This window comes from Mus musculus, chromosome 10 (genome assembly GCF_000001635.26).
Source record: "Mus musculus strain C57BL/6J chromosome 10, GRCm38.p6 C57BL/6J".
NCBI lineage: Eukaryota > Metazoa > Chordata > Mammalia > Rodentia > Muridae > Mus > Mus musculus.
In genome coordinates, this window is record NC_000076.6 from 68,519,250 (window position 1) to 68,542,315 (window position 23,066).

General features: G+C 42.2%; 1 protein-coding gene and 1 long non-coding RNA gene across 3 annotated transcripts in view; one reads left to right on the top strand and one right to left on the bottom strand.

The window, feature by feature from the left end:
- The window catches only part of Cabcoco1 (ciliary associated calcium binding coiled-coil 1), a 110,966-nt gene extending 88,294 nt beyond the window's left edge, over positions 1–22,672 (bottom strand). The window contains exons 1-3 of one of the 2 annotated variants that reach the window (NM_028491.1): positions 22,498–22,626; positions 14,563–14,651; positions 6,349–6,518 (exon numbers count right to left, since the gene is read on the bottom strand). In NM_028491.1, the coding sequence (NP_082767.1) occupies positions 6,349–6,518; positions 14,563–14,651; positions 22,498–22,608 (370 nt within the window). In that variant the 5' untranslated portion in view covers positions 22,609–22,626. Of the gene's footprint in view, positions 1–6,348; positions 6,519–14,562; positions 14,652–22,497 lie in introns of both variants that reach the window. The other variant, XM_006514216.4, reaches the window with a different exon arrangement.
- Gm32872 lies at positions 9,751–14,687 on the top strand. Its single transcript, XR_871801.2, has 2 exons — positions 9,751–11,016; positions 14,598–14,687. It is a non-coding gene; the product is annotated as a predicted gene, 32872 (long non-coding RNA).
- Positions 22,673–23,066: the final 394 nt, after the last annotated feature.

Consider the following 23,066-nt stretch of genomic DNA (forward strand, 5'->3'; position numbering starts at 1 on the left):
GCCATTGCTGTTCTGTTCAGGAATTTTTCCCCTGTGCCCATATCTTCAAGGCTTTTCCCCATTTTCTCCTCTATAAGTTTCAATGTCTCTGGTTTTATGTGAAGTTCCTTGATCCACTTAGATTTGACCTTAGTACAAGGAGATAAGTATGGATCAATTCGCATTCTTCTACACGATAACAACCAGTTGTGCCAGCACCAATTGTTGAAAATGCTGTCTTTCTTCCACTGGATGGTTTTAGCTCCCTTGTCGAAGATCAAGTGACCATAGGTGTGTGGGTTCATTTCTGGGTCTTCAATTCTATTCCATTGGTCTACTTGTCTGTCTCTATACCAGTACCATGCAGTTTTTATCACAATTGCTCTGTAGTAAAGCTTTAGGTCAGGCATGGTGATTCCACCAGAGGTTCTTTTATCCTTGAGAAGAGTTTTTGCTATCCTAGGTTTTTTGTTATTCCAGATGAATTTGCAAATTGCTCCTTCTAATTCGTTGAAGAATTGAGTTGGAATTTTGATGGGGATTGCATTGAATCTGTAGATTGCTTTTGGCAAGATAGCCATTTTTACAATGTTGATCCTGCCAATCCATGAGCATGGGAGATCTTTCCATCTTCTGAGATCTTCTTTAATTTCTTTCTTCAGAGACTTGAAGTTTTTATCATACAGATCTTTCACTTCCTTAGTTAGAGTCACGCCGAGATATTTTATATTATTTGTGACTATTGAAAAGGGTGTTGTTTCCCTAATTTCTTTCTCAGCCTGTTTATTCTTTGTGTAGAGAAAGGCCATTGACTTGTTTTGAGTTAATTTTATATCCAGCTACTTCACCGAAGCTGTTTATCAGGTTTAGGAGTTCTCTGGTGGAATTTTTAGGGTCACTTATATATACTATCATATCATCTGCAAAAAGTGATATTTTGAGTTCCTCTTTTCCAATTTGTATCCCCTTGATCTCCTTTTGTTGTCGAATTGCTCTGGCTAATACTTCAAGTACTATGTTGAAAAGGTAGGGAGAAAGTGGGCAGCCTTGTCTAGTCCCTGATTTTAGTGGGATTGCTTCCAGCTTCTCTCCATTTACTTTGATGTTGGCTACTGGTTTGCTGTAGATTGCTTTTATTATGTTTAGGTATGGGCCTTGAATTCCTGATCTTTCCAAAACTTTTATCATGAATGGGTGTTGGATCTTGTCAAATGCTTTTTCTGCATCTAACGAGATGATCATGTGGTTTTTGTCTTTGAGTTTGTTTATATAATGGATTACATTGATGGATTTTCGTATATTAAACCATCCCTGCATCCCTGGAATAAAACCTACTTGGTCAGGATGGATGATTGCTTTAATGTGTTCTTGGATTCGGTTAGCGAGAATTTTATTGAGGATTTTTGCATCGATATTCATAAGAGAAATTGGTCTGAAGTTCTCTTTCTTTGTTGGATCTTTCTGTGGTTTAGGTATCAGAGTAATAGTGGCTTCATAAAATGAGTTGGGTAGAGTACCTTCTACTTCTATTTTGTGAAATAGTTTGTGCAGAACTGGAATTAGATCTTCTTTGAAGGTCTGATAGAACTCTGCACTAAACCTGTCTCGTCCTGGGCTTTTTTTGGCTGGGAGACTATTAATGACTGCTTCTATTTCTTTAGGGGATATGGGACTGTTTAGATGGTCAACTTGATCCTGATTCAACTTTGGTACCTGGTATCTGTCCAGAAATTTGTCCATTTTGTCCAGGGTTTCCAGTTTTGTTGAGTATAGTCTTTTGTAGAAGGATCTGATGGTGTTTTGGATTTCTTCAGGATCTGTTGTTATGTCTCCCTTTTCAGTTCTGATTTTGTTAATTAGGATTTTGTCCCTGTGCCCTCTAGTGAGTCTAGCTAAGGGTTTATCTATCTTGTTGATTTTCTCAAAGAACCAACTCCTCGTTTGGTTAATTCTTTGAATAGTTCTTCTTGTTTCCACTTGGTTGATTTCACCCCTGAGTTTGATTATTTCCTGCTGTCTACTCCTCTTGGGTGAATTTGCTTCATTTTTTCTAGAGCTTTTAGATGTGTTGTCAAACTGCTAGTATGTGCTCTCTCCCGTTTCTTCTTGGAGGCACTCAGAGCTATGAGTTTCCCTCGCTTGCTTGCTTTTCTTGTGGCAGGTAGAATATCATCTGTAATCTGTATGCCCTTTTACCTCCCACCTTGGAGACTGGATGCTGGGAACTGGAGCATCCGGACAGTCTTTTCTGTCTCAGGTAGGTAGGCATACACACTGTTAAGGCCTAGGTTAAATATTAGGCCTAGATGGAATGCTAAGGCCTAGGTAAAGTGTTAGGGCCTAAGTATTTGTTACCTGGCCAGCCTGCCATTATAAGGAAACTTTCTCATATGTTTCTGCTGTTATTAGAAAACTTTCAAATGCCAAGATTGATTACATATTCTGTTATGTTCTGTGGATCTGAAAACCAGCCCTGATAGAAGTCACAGAACTGTTTTATATAGCTACTCCAATAAGCCTGGACCTGACCAACCATCCAACAGCACTTCCTACACCTCTGGATAAGCTTTTATAGTATAAGCTGCCCCTAGGTTCGACCCCAACATAAGAGCGATCTGAACCAATATAAGAAGCTTTTTAAAATAAAAATTCTATTTTAAATAGTGGTCAAGTAGAGTTTAAGTTCCCCAAACCTCCCTGGGAAATGACAAGCTACTTGGCAGAAAGAGACATGCATGTGGGTAACTGACATCCTGGTTGGCAAGTTAAGACATAAATGTTACACAAGTCCCATCCTGGCAGACAAATGAAGACATGAATATTAGACAAGGCAAGTCCCCTGCCACAGTGGACCACCCCAACCAACGGATACAAGATAAATGTACAGCAAAGACATGCTCCTAAGGAAATCCCCTATCCCTACATCCTAATTGGTAAAATAACTTGGCACAGATGTTTGTGGATTTTGGGCTTAAAAACCCTGTAAGATTTTAACTCGGGGTCATGGTTCAGTTCCCAAATCTGGAACTGGTCCACCAGTCCTAGGGTGTGTGCTCAGTAAACTATCTCTGACTGACTGAGATCAGTGTTTGTGTGGTTTGTGAGGCAATTCCTGGACCCCAGAGGCAGGGTTGAAAGGTCTTGGGAAAACGTGTGCCAGCCGAGTGTCAGGAGAGGTGTCTCTCAGCTGAGGTGCCAGGCTGAGGTGCCTGAGGAGATTATTTGTGAAAGCTGCAGCCCAGAGTTGAAGATCTCTTAGGAAACCATCGAGAAACAGCCTCTGTCCTGCACTAGAATGGAGTGCTGGAGGACAAAGTTGGAGATAGAGAGGAATTGTGAGAATATATACCGAGAGTTGCTTCAGCCACGTCTAGAGTTGCAGAGTCAGGCACTTACCCTCTCCCACCCACTTTCTCTGGAACACACATTCAACATGTGCCAGATATCAAAAATCACTGGTATGATTTTTAGAAAGACAGCACAGGCAAACACTAGCTTACAATTTATTTAGTTTAACTTTTCTTCTATCTATAACAATTAGAAAGCAATGTAAAGTAATTGAACCCCACTGATCAATAAATATATCTGGTGCTGAAATAAATATTTTAGGTGGGCCCTGAAAACACAGTGATGACCCCAGAAATGACTAGGGGTAATCCTTCTGCAGTCACACCCTCCTACAGCTCATAATTAGCACATGATCCATGCAGACCTATGGGACCAGGCAGGGGCCTTTGTTTACTATCTTGGGTAAAACACAGTCCAACTGTACATTTCTCTACTCACAATAAACCCTAAAAACCCCAAAGTGGGAAGAGATCTAGGAAGGAAGGATGGATATGGTTGCGACAGGATGGGAGCAAGACATCATAAGTAGAAAATCGAACTCACTAACTCAGGATGCTGAGGAAGAGGGGACTTAGATTATTGATTTGAATTCTGGATGGAACTGTAGTTATCAAACACGGAACACATCTGGTGGCAAGGCTGTGGCTTGGGTTAGCCGATGACTGACCCTTTAGACAGTGGTGCCTCCTGCCTTTCTCAAGGTGATTGCTTTGAAAGTTACAGGTGTTATCCTTTCATGGATCTGACTGAAGTCCCACGGGGGAGTGACCAGACCAAGAGGGACTAAACCAAATGCATTCTGGGAGACCTAGGTAAATAAGAAGACTCTAGATTTCTAACAGTAAAACAACTTGGGGTGGGATCAGGTAAAGGGACACTTGCTAGCTTTAAGCCTTATCTTGAAACTCCTGCATCCAAGATGAAGATGACCGTGCTGCTGTGGCAGAAACACAGGAAGTGCACTGGAAAGCCTTGGTCTACACGGGAGCGCTTTCAAGTTGATGCTTCCGGTACCACTTCATCGTGTACCCATTTGTGTCCTTCTCTGAATGTGCTTTTTCCAAGGGGTTCCATGTTTCCATCCACTGGGTATGTGGTATTTCTACTGAGAACCAGCTTCAAGCTTGTTTCACACATGCCATTCATACCCATGTCTGGCCCTTTACCTATGTGCCCTCTGCTGCGTGCATCCATGTCTAGCCCTTTCCTTTCGTGTACCCATTTCTGGTCCACTCTATATACGTTCTTCCTGGCATGCAGCATTTCCCATCCATCACATGCTCCTTTGTTCAGCATTCTGCTTCGGGTCAGGTTCTAGTTTATTATCTTTGCTGCTCGTTCTAGGTTTCTGACTTATGTCTGCTATGTCTGTTGTGGCATCAAAGGGACAGACTCTTGTTTGCTGAAGATGACCTCATGTCACCTTCAGGAGTTGACTCTGACCCTGACTCGTCCCTCTCTGAATAATAACATATAAATTATTTGTTTTCATCTATTGTTCAAGAAATACTGAAAAAGATGAAGTCTGAGCCTGGTGAACATATGTGATCTTCTTTTTTCCCCAGAAATATTTTCTGCCTTCAGTGAGTATAACCCACAAAGCATGGCCTTAAGATCAGTCTTAGTACTGGCCTTTATATCTTTGAGATGATCCGTTTAGATTTGAGGTGGGCTCTCTGCAGACTGGCTTATACTCATGTAACACAGGCTTAGGACAAGGATCAAGTCAGAACCATGGCTGTTCCAAAGTGGATCTTATGTAGGCGGAGCCACCCTCCAACCACGAAGCAGGGCCATGCTCCCTGGCTGGAGCCGTGCTGGAGTGGGGCCTGATGATTTTGCACTCAGGACCCCATGATGCCCTGGTTTTACTGTAAAACATTTCACCTCCTTGAAACCAACTGAAGCTGTACGTCTTGTTCACATTCTAATGATATCAAAGGGTTTGTTTGAGAAGATGTTTTCTTACCAGAGGGGGGAAAATGAATTTGTTTGCTTTCCCCTCATTTGACATTTGTATTTTTACTCTCTCATGCCTTAGCTGGACAAAGCCAGCTAAGTGGGTCAGAAGTCCAGGTTCAAACTGATACCGACCATGAGAAGCCTACTTAGAGGCCATCTGGAGGCTGAGGGGAAGGTGGGACGGTGTAAAACAGAAATACTCGCTCACATTAGGATTGCCAAGCTCTTGGGGGAAAATGTTCACGTTCTTCTGCTCTCTTCAGAAGTTGCAAAGCTTGGGACAGCCACATCGAACATCCTTTGATGCTTTAATTTTCATATGGGTGACTTGGTCAAGGTTTGCTTTATATGCAGAGCTGGCCTGAAAAAGGCTTCCTCCAGCCCTGCTGCTCACACCGTGGTTTCCACATCCTCCCCAGAAGATGTTTTTATTTTTATTTTTATTTCTAAAACCCATTCTTGTCGCATGTTAGGTTTGTCTTAGACTTTCACATCCGCCCGACTCTCTGCTCCCAAGTACTAGCCTCCATGCTTGGCTTCACAGACAATTCTCATTTTTTTCTGTATTCTTTCTGCCTTTCTGAATGCATATAAATAAAAATCCTTTCAGATTTTTATCCTTTTATAAACAAAAGTGCATCATGCTTCCTGATCTTTTACTCCAGTAATCTGCCCACAGCACACAGAAATAGTCCTTATTTTTCCTTTTTCTAACTACATAGTATTCCACTTTAAAGACAGATTGAATTATTTGGATTTCAAAATAGTTCCGGATATACAGAACTTGGCCAAAATATCAGCGTATCCTCAGATATCTGTGGTGTGGGGAAGGCTAACTAGAATATCTTTGGCGAATCAACAAAGAGAACCTTAGTCTACTAAGAATTCTTTGAGGATTTACCTTTCAATGAGAAATGAGCTGCCCCGGTTGTATCTAAGAAACAAGGCCGCAGTCCTTATTAAAGGAGTCACAATGAAGCAAGAGTCTTGGCTTTTAAATATTAATTTACATATACTGCATTCCCTCCCCTTAAAACGACAGCGAGGGATCACACTCACTTTGAAGATTATGAAGTAGCATGTCCAGCAAGGTCATAAACTTGGAATACTGCTCAATAGAAAAGTTCATCTCCTTGGCCCAACAGAAGCCAGACACATAGTAGTCCAAGAGGATGGCGTCACGCAGGCAAGTCTGGAGATTTTTAAAATTCAGAAACACTCCCAGTTTTCTGTAATGACAAAGAAGAAAAATGCAGATGTTAAAGTGAGATTGAATAGTGAACAGTCTCCGGAAGTTTTGAAAGCAAGTATTTGAATATAAGTTCTCGAACGCTACACCTCTTAAAGTATTCAGTCATATCACAGCCTCAGAGATGACAGGGAGAGAAGAGAGAAAGGAGGCAAGGGAAAGAGTGGGGTGGAGCTCTTTCCCCCTCCCCTCCCCCTTCCTCTTCTCCTCCCTCCTCCCCCTCTCTCTCTTCCTTTCTCCCTGTCTACACTTCTTATACTTTTAAATTCAATATTCCATGCAGGCTGGCATGCCTCAGACCTTGCGCTCCTGGTGCCCCAGCCTCAGTCCAGTTGCTATAGCTGGGATTAGAGACGGCCCTGCCAGGTGGGGCTCAGAGGAGCCCACACCCCCCAGATACTTTCCCTACCAACCCAGCCACATCTTCAGCCAGGATCTCTCTATAAATCAATCTACTGACTAAGTTTGTCCCATTTTTGAAAGCAGACTGTTAAGTAGTCTGTCCTTTTCTTTCTGTAAAAAAACAAAAAACAAAAAAACAACAAGTTGTATATCTGTGTGTATATTCTCTAAATTAATTTTTTTATTTTAATAATTTATTTACTTTACATTCCAATATCATCTCCTCCTCTACTTCCAGTCCCCCACCCTCATGCAGGTCCTCCCTGTTCCTCCCTCCCCTTCTCCTCTGAGAATGAGAGTTCCCCTCTGAGCATCCCAACCCCCCGCCCCCCCCCCCCCCCACACACACTACCCAACCTCCTGAACATGAAGTCACTGCAGGACTAGGCCCAGGGGCATCCTCTCCCACAGTGGCCAGGCAAAGTCACCCAGTTATGGGAATGAGCAGGATCCACAGACAGGCAACAGATTCATCCTCTAACGTATTTCCTTTCTTCGAGTCTATTTCTTATTCCTTCTTCTCTGAGCTGCTGTTAGACCTTTCTTTTTCTACATTTTTCTTTTTGATATTTGCAATTTTTTCTTCTTCATGATCTCTTCCTCCAGCTATTGTAAGTCTATTTTATATTCTTGTTGCAGGTTGAAAAACTCATGGCACATTTGCCTGTATTTTCTGTGTTCCTGATCATGTCTGTCTGGTGGGACCCTCGTGCTATCCCTTCTCTGTCTGTATGTTGTGGATGCGCTGTCTCTGCATGGGTATTCCTCATGGCTTAGCTATCTTTGAGTGAACATAGTTGATGTCTGTGGACATCTGCTTGTAATGAAATGAAAAGAATGTAGAGACCTGGCTATGGTACAAACTATTAGCTGCTTCCTGTGTCGTGATTCAAACTACTTGGTACTTCTTGTGTTCTGATAACAAACTCACAGGCATTTCCTGTGTGGAGTTATTTTCTGTCAATTCTTTGAACACTTATTGCTGTTTTAGTTACTGAGGAAGAAGAAAAAAAATGGCTCATCTTACTGCAGTATAAACAGATATGTGTACTCTAGTTCTGCACACAACTAGTGGGGCTTCCTGGCATGGCATCTAGGGTTTTTTCTCCCTCCAGGAAATTCTCTGTATCCTTCCTTCCTTCTAAGACCTGTAGCTGTGTGCATCTCCCTCAGACCATTTCCATCATGTCCAGACAATCTGTGATAACCATGGGGCATCATCTCCAAAGCTCAAGGCTAGGGCTATGATACAAAGCCTAATTGGTTTTCCTTGTTGCTTGCATGTGGTTTCTTGGGTCAAGCTGAGTGATGGTACCTGGGGCAAACGCACCCTACCATTTTTAAAAGGGGAAGCCTTTGTCCTTCACCATTTTTAAAGCATGATAATTGAAACAAGTTCAGAAGTGTTTTTTAAACGTGTGTAACAAATCAATCCCTTCTCAAGTGCTGATACTCTGAGTTATGTGGGGCAATGGAAGAAAGAGAGACACCAGAGGAAGTAAGGAAGCCTTGAAGGAGCAGGGAGGGAAGAACAGCCTCAGCACACTGAACCCTGAGCAATCACATAGAAGGGTTTTTATGATCACCCATTACACGCATTACACACAGGTGCAGCCCTGGCTGGGAAACCACAAGCCCTCCATGAAGTCTGGTGATTTTAAACAACGACTTCATTTCCCCTTCCCTTCCCACCATTCTACATGATGCCGTCCAGCCTACGAAACTGGTCTGAGGCAGTGGCAGGGAGGGGGCTTTGCTGCAGGTATCTGATTATTTTAGTAATTCACAGGGCGAGGTAGCCTTTCTTACACTGTACAGCAATCAGAAAGCAATTAGTGAGCAGCTTTGATTGTTACTGACAATCATCTTGTAGTCCTTATCTACAATCTCCCACATCAGGAAACTTAGAAGCCAACTTGACTTAAAAACTGAGTTTGATGGGGACATTATATATAATATAGGCCTATGTTTATGCCTATTTATGTATGCACATATATGCAGTCTTTATGTAAATGCATCCATCTAAAAATGTTTAACGTGTATAAGTATATGCACGCACGTGGGGGCCAGAGGACAACTGTCTAGGGATCTGCTGTCTGCCTCCAAGTGCTGGGATTACAGGTGGTCACCATGACTGCACAGCTTAAACATGGTGGCTGGGCTCCTTCTCCCAGTGCAGGGTGAGCTCTGGGGACTCTGAGCATCTCCTCTGCCCTCCTCGTTGCTTTTACAAATGATATCCTAAGAACGTTTTGTGTATGTGCATGCACACAAGTGCGTGTGTGTGTGTGTGTGTGTGTGTGTGTGTGTGTGTGTGTGTGTGAGTGTAACAAAGACTATTGACCCTTCTTCACATTTTGGATACAGTGTTTACACAGCGTTCTGAAATTCAGTTTTATTTTTGTGAAAGGAAGAAATTGGGTTATCTCCCCCTCATGCACGTACTTATTTTTACCAAAATGTTCTAGAATAGTTGTTCTAGTTTATAATTATCCTGTTTGCCTTTATTTTAATTTCAAATGAGTCTTGTGCTTACTGACAGAGGTTTATTCAATTTTATTTTAGATGACAATTTCTCTTCAGCACTTTTCTTATTATTGTTATGTGAGATGCATCAATGAATTGATTAATCTTGCCTGATTTTGTTATGTTAGATGCATAATGAATTGATTAAGCTTGCCTGAGGCAATAGGTCGATTCTTCAATTAAACCACAGGACGCACCCTAGTTTTTGAGTTCTTTATATAAAAACGTCCTGCTAGAATTCGGTTCTGAAATCCTCTTCTTTCCACAACAGGTTCTGATGACATGTCTGTTCCTCCAGATAGCTGTTGTCCATCCCTGACAAGGAACTGTACAAGGCCTGCCTGTTCACGGTCCTTCCTGGGTTATTTTATCCTGGACATAAAGAGATGTCTCAAGTTTCCTCCTGCTGAAACAGGAAATCATAGCCTAATTCTCTTCTTGTTCGTTGTGTTGCGTGTGTAACCCAATACCCTCCTCTCGCATGAAGACGCATTCATTGCTGTGAGTTTCCCTACATTGATCTTGCCACTGACGTTTCCAGCAAGGCAGATTCCACGTTAGCTTCCTTCTCTAGGCTTAGCATCTTCTTTTAGCTCCAACGGCTCCTTATGTGCATGTCTTACTAGCTCTTTAATCTCCTGCCTTGTGGCATCCATTCACTCTTTAGTCATGACTTTTGGTTAATGTTTCTTCTCACTTCTGTCCCCCCCCCAACAATGTTCTCTTCATCTGCTGTCTGCATTCTGTGTATTCCTAAGTTAATATTTGACCTGAATACCTGGACTTGGTCCTTGCTTTCTGGTTCTATTTTTTCAGTGCGTGTGTTTGAATGAACTCAACGATGACATTTCTAAGTTTATTTGGGTGACTACTCTCTCACCTCCTTCGACCCCAGCTTTGGCCCATACTCTCCCTCCCTCCTCCCCTCTCTCACCTGTCCCTCCCTCCTCCCATTTCCTAGTGCCAGTGGATTCCTGCCCCTGCTTGATCCTCGGGGCTTAGTGTTGACTGGTTTATTCTTCCACAAGTCGTTTCACTCCAAAGGAGGAGATACAGTCATTCAGAGCAAGCTACAGCCACAGCTGGAACGCAGGTCCTATGCGTTCCACTGGCTAGATTGGTCATAAGAGAGGATAGAGTTAGAGATACAGGAGGGAGAGAGAGCCACAGCCAGTGTGGGCTGGTGCTCAGGAAGGAGAAGGAGCTCAGAGGGACCGTGATGTGATGTGGCCAGGGGCGATGCAACCATCTGCTTTGCCGTGTTGAGAGTGTCAGCAAAACTACTTTGTCATTCCTTCATGCTATGGAACTTGGAACACCTTTCTCTTCTGGAGTGCATCACCATGGAAGCAAGCTCTGCCGACCAGTTAAGCAGCTCAGAGCAGTCTGGCTGTGGTAACCTCGACGGCTTCTTGGTAGACCTGGTGTGGTGGCACATAACCCAAAGTGCAGCACTTGAGAAGCGGAGGCAGGGGTGTTCCCTGGAGCGAGAGGTCAGCCTGAGTGATGGAGTAAGACTCAGTTTCCAAAAACAGTCAAACAAAACCAAGGTTCAGTGTTACTTCTGTGTTTATAAAGCCTCTTTATAACTAGCCTCTATCATTAAAAAAAATTTTTTTTAATCTTTTTAATTTGATGGGTGTTGGTGTTTGGCTTGCATGTTTGTCGGGGTGCTACTTGTATGTGTGGTACCCAAGAAGGACAGAGGATGACATTTGATCCCCATTCCCTGGAACCAGACTTACAGATGGTTGTTACACCATGTGTGCTGGGAATCAAACTCGGGACCTCTGTAAGAGCAGCTGGTGCACTTAACTGCTGAGCTAGTTTGGCAACATCTCTGATTGTGTGTGTGTGTGTGTGTTTTCTTTTTAAATGAAACTTTGGAGTTGACTTGTAAGTATTGCTGAGTTAAATAAGATATTGATAGCATTTAGAAGTCATGAGAAGAACACCAGCCATGTGAAGTCTATTTCAAAATGTATTTTGAATAATCCCTCATGTCTCTTGGGTTGCCTGTTGGTATAGAGAACAAAACTCATAATTGTGAAATGTAGGGAAATATGGTGATTTGTTGTAATTTATTTAAGTAGGTTTATAGCTTTTCAAACTGCATAATCTTGGACTATTTTGGTCACCCGGGAGAGGATAATTAAATTATACTACTGTCTTTTTGAAAAATATATAACTATCACTTACAATAATGCTGTTTTAAATTGAAAATGATTGCAAGCACATGTAGATTATTGTTACAGGAATTATATTTAAAAACATGAGAAAATTAAAAAAAAATGGCTCCCAAGATAGCACAATCCTAAAATTTGACATCGAGTTGCGCGCTCTCTACACTCAGATCACTGGCAATGTCAAACCTGCTTTTGACACAGCCGTTGCACGCATTCCTGTATGGCTAAGTTTTATGTTGTGGTTTGTTGTGTTTTGTGTCTTTGGGTATCTGGCCAGGGAGCCGGGGCTGTTCTGGAGTGTTCTGGAGTTCTTGAAATCCAGGCTGCCTGTGAACTGGTGGCGAGCCTATGCTTCTGTCCCTGAACGAGCTGTCCCGTCCTTCACTGACAGCTGTGACACCGGCTGTGTCCTGTGCTTCATTCCACGTATACACCCCTGATGTTCAAAAGTGTTTTCTGAATTTGGATATGTAACAACAAAGCACAGTCAATAACTGAAAAAAAAATGTGTTCTATAATGTAGGATCTGTAATCACTGCATAAGCTACAATGTGGTAAAACCACAGGATTCTAAAAAAAAATCTAACATTTTATTTAATATCAGTTACTATTAAATAATAGATGTTTGGTATTTTTAATGTTGACAATTTACTTACTATTCATTACTAGTAAATTGGAAGCTGGATTAAATATCTGTCACTTGCCCTGATTTATTCTCACTTAGTATTGAGTATTGCTGTGTATGACAAAGACCACTTTCATATCGTGGCCTTCAAGTGGGATAAACATTGCACATAAAATTGCAATGTGTGTTAGTAATACTGTGAGTAATTACTTGAAATCAATTTTAAAAAATGTTTTGTATTTATTTGTTAGCTGTGTGTATATGGGTTGTGTGTGTGTGTGTGTGTGTGTGTGTGTGTGTGTGTGTGTGCACAAGTGTGGAGCAGAGAACAACTTACTGAAGTTGACTTTTTTCCTTCCTTTGTGTAGGTCAGGGTTCAAACTCAGGCATCAAGATCCATCTGTGACCAGTGGTGTGTGGTGTGTGGTGTGTGGTGTGTGTGTGTTTGTGTGTGTGTTTAACAAGGCCTAACCTAAGAATCAGAATTCCCAGTAAATATTTATTTTGGAAAAATGGTAAAGGTGTTACAAGAAATCACTTAAACCTGGTGAGAATTTTCGTTTTCTGACCAACACTCGGGAAACTGCAGACGGCAGACAGTGGGGTCCAGTCACTGCTATCCCTTCCCAGAAGAGTCTGCAAGTGTTGGAGGTGAAGTGCATCTTGGGTCAGATCTGTCAGTGTTGCTTGCTTCTTTTGATGAGCTTTCTCTTCTCAGATTCCCCTGCTCTTGGGGATGGATGTCACAGCTCCTTCTCAGGAGGAAATCACTTCAGGGTCACAGAATTTGTAAAGTCTGACTGTGGTCATCACTGATAGAGTCCTTTTCTATGTGTTCATTATGGTCTGTGACACCTTGCTTGTGCCCTTCATATTGGCTTGTGAATATTGTGCAGGATTCGGGCACAGGCTCTCCCATCACACCAACCCAGGGTCACTCTCCATAGCCAAGGGTGTTTCCACTTCAAAGTGGGATGATTTTTTTAAAATGGAGGATGACTAAAACTTCTTCTTTAAACTATTTGTGTGTTTATCTGTTTGTCTGGAGGGTTATGTGAAAATGAGTCAGGTGCCCACATGGGGCCAGAAAGAGTTTTGTGATCTCTGGAGCTAGAATTCTAGGCAGTTAGTTGCAAACTTCCCAATGTGGGTATAGGAAATGAAACACGGCTCCTCTACAAGACCATTACATGCTCTCTGCCACTGAGACACTTTTCGAGTTGCTAACAGACATCTTTAAGGAAATCATGTTGATTGACATATCTGGCTAATGATAATGCCCTAGTACTGTATACCCGAGAGTGCAGCATTAGAATTACTGTGACAAATTCCATCTTACCTATACATAAAACAATACATGCTGTAAGAATCTAGAGTATAGCATCATTTTTTAATAAATATCATTGGTAAACTGCTAGTGTGCAGAATTTTCAAAATCATAACTGTGCTGGCTAGTTTTATGTCAACTTCACACAAGCTGAAGCCATCTGAGAGGAGGGAGCCTCATTTGAGAAAATGCCTCCATAAGATCAGGCTGCAGTCAAGCCAAAAGGAAACATTCTTAATTGATGATTAATGGAGGAGGACCAAGCCCAGTGTGGGTGGTGGCACCCATAGGCTGGTGGTCCTAGGTTCTATAAGAAAGCAGGCTGAGCAAGCCACGAGGAGCAAGCCAGTAAGCAGCACCTCTCCAAGGCTGCTGAGTCAGCTCTCACCTCCAGGTTTGTGACCTGATTAAGTTTCTGTCCTGACTTCCTTGAACGATGAACAGTGATGCTGAAGTGTAAGCTCCCAAGTTGCTTGGTCATGAAGTTTGATCACAGCAACAGTAACCCAAACTTAGACAATAACCTACTTAATTATTAATGCTAGTGACATATTTACTCTGTTATGTACTTACTGTTAGAAAGGGATGCCCTTTAGATTATTAAACATATCGATAATTTCGTGCATGCAAGAGGAGAGGGTACAGAGTGGATACAGGTGGCTCTTGGTCAGTATTAACAGGCAGCTTTCCAATGCATGTTAATCACCAGCAAAGGCTCCTGAGCTAGACTGAGTCAATTACTCTTGGATTTGTGTGTGTTTATGGTGTGTGTGTGTGTGTGTGTGTGTGTGTGCGTGCGCGCACATGTGTGTGCCCAAGACTTGACATACTTTACTACATACTGTAATAGCACACAGTTTAAATTAAAGCTTAATATGTCTAACTAATGCACTGTGGTCACTTAGCAACAAAGGCCTAGAACTGGTCTCTACTTAACTGAGACTCTGGAGTTACTTACTCTTGAATTCCATTTTCGTTCTCTTCTCCCAACAGGTCAATGATCTGGTCAGAGGAGAGTATATCTGGAGACAGAATCCTTTCATTCTCCTGGAATTCAAGATTTTTCTATTAAAGCAAGTCAAAGAAGAACGAGTTATCTGAATCATATGTTTTGCGAGTACTGACCTCAGTGATACAAAAACCTTTGTTATTTTTCTTTTCTGTTGTTATGTGATAGTGGCTCACCTCTGAAAAGTCACATGGTTAGAGGGCAAGACAGCCTATCCTTAGGTATATGCAGAACTGAGGGCTGCTTCACAATTCAGCAAACACCGACTGTCTATTGCTACATGTTAGGTATCTAACTTCTACATATTCCTGGTTGAACTTCAGGCTTGAGAGAGGGGAAGTGAGCAGAGGCTTGCTCACTCCAAGGAGTTCAATGGCAAGTCAGGAAAAGGGACCACAGATGAACAAAACCTGAGCCACACATGGTAGGGACAGGGGTCCAGGTCGGGTTCATCAGAACACATTGTGCATGTGGATTCAATTCTCAAACAGCTAGAAGGAATATTTCAAAGCAAAATGAACATGAGACATGAGCTGTACTAAGTGGGGCATTCAGCAAAGACAAGGACAGGAGCATGGCTGAACTTCACAGAAAGGGGGTCGGTGAACTCTCCCTCAGGGCCAGCATAACCAGGACCCCGTGCACAGAAATTTTAAAAATCATGTTCTATGTTTGAGTACTCACGGGATGGCCACAATGAGACAGGGTGAGAGAGAAGTATGCAGAAAATGAAAGACACTGACATACAGATCCAGTTACTTGGGGAGGAAAATTCAGGGTAGAAAAAATTTGGGTCGCATAGAGAGAGCTATATAAGGTTTTATATAGATATAAAGTCATATAGCTCTGAAATGAATCTAGTCATATCAACCTTTGAAAGTCAGAGCTGGAGCAATGATACCTGATACCACAGCCACTGTTCTTACTAAAAACTGTGGGATTAAGACAATCATCTTTTAGCAGAGTTTTCCTCTCTTATTAGTTTTAGTGTTAGTAATAGCAGCATTTAAACAAATGCTTATATTCCTGGTACTACTTTAAATGAGGCCTCCTCCCCTCTTCCTTTCATACATATATTTGTATATATGAATATATATGTATATAAATATATGCACATATATGTACGCATATATGCATGTATTCTATTATATATACATTTATACACACACACATCTATACATATAATATATATTATATAGATTTTCTATGTTGCCTTGCTCTTGAAAGAGTATTTCAAGTATTTCAAGTGACTGAAAGCCTTTGGTCTTTCAGTGTATACATTCTGATCTATACAGCCGGAAGACACAACAGCGATTCATAAACATGCTAAACTTGCCCACCCGTCTCTGGCTCTCTGCAACCACTGTTTCTCCAGCTTGGAAGCTCTGAGGCTACACTGCACTGTTAACTCACATCTTCCACCTGCTAGATCTTAGCATCCCTTCCAAAGTCAACATGTTAGGTCTCCAATTAGTTACCAGATAACCTTGCGCCTGGTTTCTCCTGAGTGTCACCTAAACACCCGACATTTGTAACTACACACCCATCGTTGATGGTGCCTCATATAGGAGAGTCTCTAAAGAGCCTCATTCGAGGAAAGACAACAGGTCTGTCGCATGAGGAGAGAGGGCTTTCCCAGTCAGAAGGAACATGACCTTGTTTACAAATGCCAGATGTTGAACTGAGGAGCAGTGATGTGTTAAACCATGAGGGAGTCTTAAGCAAAAGAAAAGTCAGGAATATTGTTGCTGTCTTTATTTTAACATTTGATCCATTCCAGCATCTCCTGTACCCACTTGGATTTTATCAGTGTGGTCCATGGAAGCATCAGCTGTCTGCGTCACTAAGGTACTGGCTGGTATCTCCTTAGATGCTGAGTTTGGTCGAGCCTCACCCTCCTCTTTGTGACTTTCCCACAGGGCCAGGGAGCCAGTTATGTGTAAAAGAACATAACTAACTAAAGGAAATAAAGACAAATAAAATAGCTATTTAAAAATATAGGTAAAAAGGCAACTCTCTGGTAAGTATGATTAAATAATAAAGAAAGTGAATGTCTGCCACAGCAGGTGGCAAAACATTATAAAAATATAAGGATGTGGGAGATTTCCTCGGAAAATGTAAATTGTCAAAACTTAGTAGGAACACTTGAGGGCTCCCAGAGACTGAACCACCAACCAATGAACATACACGGGCTGGATCTAGGCCCCATGCACATAGGTAGCAGATGTGTATCTTGGTTTTTATGTGAGTTCCCCAACAACTGGAGTTGGGGGGCTGACCCTGAGCCTGCTTGCCTGCCTGTGGATCTTGTTTCCCTAACTGGGCTGCCTTGTCTGGCCTCGGTGGGAGAAGATGAGCCTAGTTCTGTAGTGAATTGAGGTACAGGGAGGGGGTGGGAGGCGGTTGGTACCCGGGGTTGGGGGACCTCCCCTTCTCAGAAGTGAAGGGAGTAAGGGATGGGCTCTGTGACATGGTGAGGGGTTGGGAGAAGGGGGGCTGCAATTGGAGTAAAGTGAACAAATACAGGAAATGGAAAAACATATTTAATGAGGATAGAGGAGAAAATTTATTTGACCAAACAGGACCCAAACTGGATTCTACCTTTTGTAAAGTCATCATGCCCATCTGGTATTACCCTGAGTCAAAGCCTAGGTTAATCAAAACCTAGGTTAATAATGTTAGGCTTTTAAGAGTTCAGTTTTTAAAAGCTGCCCATCTACATAGACGATCCTAAAGAACAACCAAGAGAATAGAGAATCCCAAATCAGTAATGAACTTGGACTCTCATCTGAGCTAAAAATCCATCTGGCAAAGTGTGGATCCCACTGTGATTAAAAGACACTGATGGACCACCCCCCCACCCCCAGACAGAACCTGTGACAGCGAACGAAAGTTTATGCTAAATTCAACATGGATTCTGTGGATAAATACTGACCTGGTACCTTCTAAACCCAGAAGCAAAGCACGTGGTAAAATTTAATGGAAAAAGAAGACAAAGCCAGGCCAGAGACTATTTGCCAAAACTAACAGCCACCATCATAGGGGACACGGGGACAGTAGTCAGTGCTGTCGAACCAAGAGCTGGAAATGGGATCCAGACGAGGAACTTTACTGTAATTCAACATTAGAGTCATTCTTTTCCATTATGGTAAGGAGATAAGAAAATGAAATATTCGGCTTAAGTATTAGACACAAAGGAACAAAAGGGCCTTTATTTGAAGATGACATCATAGTGTCCTTAAGAAGGCTGACATTGTACTAACGCTCAGCTAGGAAACGGGGCAAGACGGTTATACATAACATAAATACACAAAGCCGGCTTCTTTTCTCCATTTGAGAAACTAATTAGAAATGGAAATGTCCAAAGTTATTGAATTGTGCCTTGTTCTGAGTATAATAAAAGCATAAGAATTGTAACAAAATTCTAAAACTCGGTCAGAACTTGAGGGATAAGAATTGATTAAAAGATATGTAGCAGAAACTCCTTCAGACTCAAGGAATACATTCCTCTCACATCACAAATGTAAAGCAAAGACAGTTCTGAATTCCAGTGGGATTTCCCCAGAACTTTACAAGATAACTTTTAAATTCTTAGGAGGGGAGACAGACACTTGGAAGGAGTTCAGATGGTGGGAGGGGCCTTCCCAAACTAGAATGCAGAAGCTCAATGTATAAACAATAATGCTCAGTCTGGGGAGATGGTTCAGTGGGCACAATACCTGCCAAGAAATCACCAGGGCCTGAGTTCAGATCCCCGGGACTCACTCAGAAAGCTGGGTGGTGGACATTAAAATCCCAGTACTGCAGCATCTGACACAGGCAGATTCCTGGAACGCTACAGCCAGAGAGTCAAAAGCAGCAGTTCTCAACTTGTGGGTCCTGACCTCTGTCCCAATGCTCTGATGTTTACATTATGATTCATAACAGTAGCAAAATTACAGTTATGGAAGTAGCCATGAATATAACTCTACAGTTGGAGGTTACTACAACACGAGGAACTGTCTTAAAGAGTCACAACTTTAGGACAGTTTGAGAACCACTGGTCTTGGGGAATTGGTGAGGTTCACATCCTAGTAAGAAGAGGCCCTGTCTCACAAATTAAGGGGTAAGTGACTTGAGGAAGACATCCTATGTGGACGTCTTGGCTTCCATCTATGTATGTGTAAACACACACACACACACTAGTCAGCAGAAAAGAATAGCAATCTGAATTGTGTAATTTGCATATAAATAGAAAAACTGTATTCTGCTTTAATGGCTAGTCCACTCATAGTACCCCTACCTGTTCTATGTGTGATGGAGAGGAGACAGGCTGCTATACTAAGCAGGAAGAATCCTCATTTCAAATATATATATATATACACACACATATACATATATATATATAAACATATATAATTATATTTAATATATCATAGTTATGTAATGTAATAATATTGTATATTATTGAATATATATATTGGGCCTGTGAATGGCTCAGTGGGTCAGTTGCTTGTACGTCAAGCCTGATAACGAAAGTTTGATCCTTGGTGTCCACAGTGGAAGGAAGGTACTGACTCCCCAATGTTGACCTCTGACCTCCGCATGTGCCCAGTGGCACATGCAAGAGCCTCCTCTGCCAATGAATAAGGATTTGGACTTCTTAAAGACTTGCTCTTATAGCCTAAATCTTTTTTTTTTAAGATTTATTTATTTATTATATGTAAGAATACTGTAGCTGTCTTTAGACACACCAGAAGAGGGTGCCAGATCTCATTACAGATGGTTGTGAGCCACCATGTGGTTGCCGGGAATTGAACTCAGGACCTTCGGAAGAGCAGTCAGTGCTCTTAACCACTGAGCCATCTCTTCAGCCCCAGCCTAAATCTTTTAATATCAGAAGATTGAAAATGAGCTGGGCTCACCTGAGAGAAGGGGCAGAGGGAGAACAGGAGGGATTAAAGGGGTCTATAGCTCGAAGCACAGAGAGAAACTAGCCAGGCATCCACATGCTAATACAGACATTTGAGGTCTAGTTATTTATTTTATTTTATTTTATTTTATTTTATTTTATTTTATCTTATTTTATTTATTTTTACCATTGCACAGTCTGCCCAGGTTGACCTATATCATACAATGGTTTATCCACATTCAAGTATCGTACTTCAATCATAGAAGTTTCTAGGATGATATTGAGAGTGTGTAAACTTGAACGTTTGCTACTCAAGTTGAGCCCAACGGGGTGTTCTGGAGGACTACCCCTAACGTCTAGAGGACCATCAGCATGTAGTTAGATCTGCCTGTAGAATCCCACCAGACATACTGATGATCTCTCAGACCACCATGAGCATCTTTCCCTGTAAGATAATGGCTGCATTCTGGTGATTTACCAGAGGGGCCAGGTTCACATCCTCTGTTGAGGACATGCTATGACTCATATTCAGCAACCCTGTAGCTCTCTCATGTGAGCTATGCCATATTGCTTTCAATAATTAGCACTTTTGAGGACACTATTTATGAACTAACTGGCCAGGAGGCTGTGGGATCTGAACCGGATATTTATTTATAAGCTATTTTTACACAGTATAGTAGCTATCCTTTATTTTCAATTTTTGTTACTTTTTTTTTCCTTTTCACCTTGTATATTCATGGAAATAAAGGCTGAAAGTTTAATCTCACATTTCAAAAGGAGGTATTTTTGTCCAATATTACTGAAGAAACTGGACTTCACAGTTCAGATACTAGCAAGCAGAGCTCATGAAATGTCCCCCACAAAAATCTCTTTTCCTGCTTCTGTACCCCCTGCCCTGTGCTCAGGGTATCTCAGTGTAGACTGCAGTTTCTGGTGACCGCCTTGTCTGGCATATGGCAGGCTGCCTGTGATATCGATGTGCTAACACAATTGCTTGAGAACCTACTATGTGAAGAGGACAACCATTTTTATTCTCGATGTTGCCCATCACCAATACATGGGGAACCGCAGTGATTGAAGCCTGTGCTTTACTTCTGATAGCGTTGGCCAGAAAAGAAATAGCTCATTCTTGCATGCCTCAGATGACTAGATGGCCTTCTGGCTGAGTCAAGTTAGATACGGAATTTACCAGAAAAGAAACCCCAAAGTGGATCACTATTAAGGGGGCCTTTCTCCTCAGCAGCACTGGCGCTGCCCTACAAGGGTCTTTTGCCATTTTTTCCTGCCAACCACAAAGTTCCAAGAGCCCAATTGGGCAGTCCCAATGGTGGACCATCTTGCTGTGTTCTAGAAGGCCTCAGTTTTATAGGTCTGGGAAATGGAGAACATACCGCCGAATATTAACTGTCATTATTGGTTAAGGGATACTGCTAAGTAAGCCCATGGAACAACTGGATTTCTTCAGTTTCTTACCCATAAAAAGATTGAGCTAATAAAAATTGAAATATATATTTATGTATGTGTACATGTTATGGATTTTAGCTCAGTCTTTTTATTAAACTATCTTCCTCCCTCCCTCCCTCCCTCCTTTCCTCCCCCCGCCTCTCTCTCTCTCTCACTGATTCATTAAGCCTCAAATCACTAAATGTTCTTAGAAAGGGCATAACATTCACTGGTGAGTTAGTGTACAAGCACACGGAAACATACAGTCATAGAAGATTTTGTATATGTTTAAACGACACAGAATTTAATTGGAAAGTTTTCTATGCTGGTTTAAAAATTATGTTAACTTACATTAGCGATCACAAGGGAGGAATGAGCTTAGGATCCAGTTTATCATGTTAAAATGTGCATTTAATGTATGCTAATTTTATTTAGAAAGGCTCATGGGAGACCCTGCAGGCTTAGCGGTCTGCCTGCAGTACTGGGGGACTTGGAGGGGGTGGAGTGGGACTGGCTTGCTTGCTCCCTTGTTGAAGAGGAAGGCATGAAATTACTGGCTTTGTGCTTCCTGACTGCTGAGTCTGCAGCGAAATACTTATCTTCTTCACAAAGACTGTTGTTGTTTGGACTAATATGGAAGCTGAACAAAGCTGTGTTAATTAACACTTCATTATTCACTCCTCAGAGTCTTTAAAAAAAAAAAGGAAGGGAAAAAATAACCTCATGGAAACTGTACTTGATAGACTCAGTGAGGAGATTTAAACAGTAAAAAAAAAAAAAAGATGGCTTAGCTGATGCACTTGCGGTTAAATTCTTAGCAAGGAGTGCAGCACCTTCTGCCAAAACTGAACACCTGACCTTCATCACTAGGACGCATATGGACAACCATCAAGTGGTCCTCTGACTTCCACACTGAGCACTGGGACTGGGACTTTCATCCACCCACCCACAAATAAGTGAAAATGCAATAGTAATAACCCTTTAAGCATTAAGTCTAGGGTCACGATGAGTTAATGCTCCACACACATTGATAGCTGGTGCTAGGAGGGGGTGGTAGATGACCTTGTGTTACCCAAGAGGTCCCTGGAGTACCAGGGACAAATTCACTATGAGCCATGAGGCCAGGGGCAGAGAACAGACTCTCAGCTCAGGGTGTTTGGTCTTGTCTCCTGGGACAGGGACAGGTGACAACAGAAACTAACCATGACTCACTCAGAAAGCAGCAATCTTTAACACCCTTTGAACAGTTGTTGATCTTCCCAGTCAATCAATGGCACTTGCAAAAAGGGACGGGTCCCCTTTAAGATCAGAGATTACTTTTTGTTTTTCCAGTTAAAGATTTGCATATCTGTGAGGCTGCGTGAGCCTGGAACTTTCCAGAGTAAGCTCACAGGGTCTGTGTGAGCTTCAGGGGTCCTGGAGACCTCTGCCCCAAGGATCAGCTTGCAAGCCTTTACCGCTTGAGTCCCAGGCAGCTCTGACCTTGACCTTGAGTGACCTTGGTGTTAGCCAAGGACCCGGTACTGGACTTCCCGGAAAGGGACACATACCTCAGAGTCAGAAGTGCTGCCTACTGGCGACACCCCAGGGGTGGTCAACGCCCAGGAGGTCAATCCTGTGGACGACCCTGACACGTTTTCTTTAGAGGAAGCAGCCTTCATCGCCAAGGCAACCGTGGTGGGAGGCAGTGACGCCTAACCGAAGCTCAGGCCCCGCCCACTCACGGGAGCCCGTGAGGCCACCTGCTGCTCGAATTACAGTGGAAACTGAGAAATTTACTTCAGAAGCAATTCTGGAGTTGACACAGAAAGCTAACTCTAAAAGGGAGACGATAAGCGATTTGGGGGCTCTGGCTCTTAATGGTTGATCTTAAGCAATTTTTATAACGTTTAAAAGTCTGATCCGTGGCATTGTGGTCTTCAGTAGGAAAAACTGACTCTAATTTTAGAGGTGTATATTTAGCTAGTGATGGAAGGGGCAATCTGCAACTTACTTCAAAATACCGAGAGAGGCAAATGGACTTGTGAATTAAAATTGCGGAAGAGGTGGGGTTAGAACACTGTCTCCTCTAGCAACTGTTTGAAATTTCCATAATACAAAGACTCTAAACAAGGAGGTA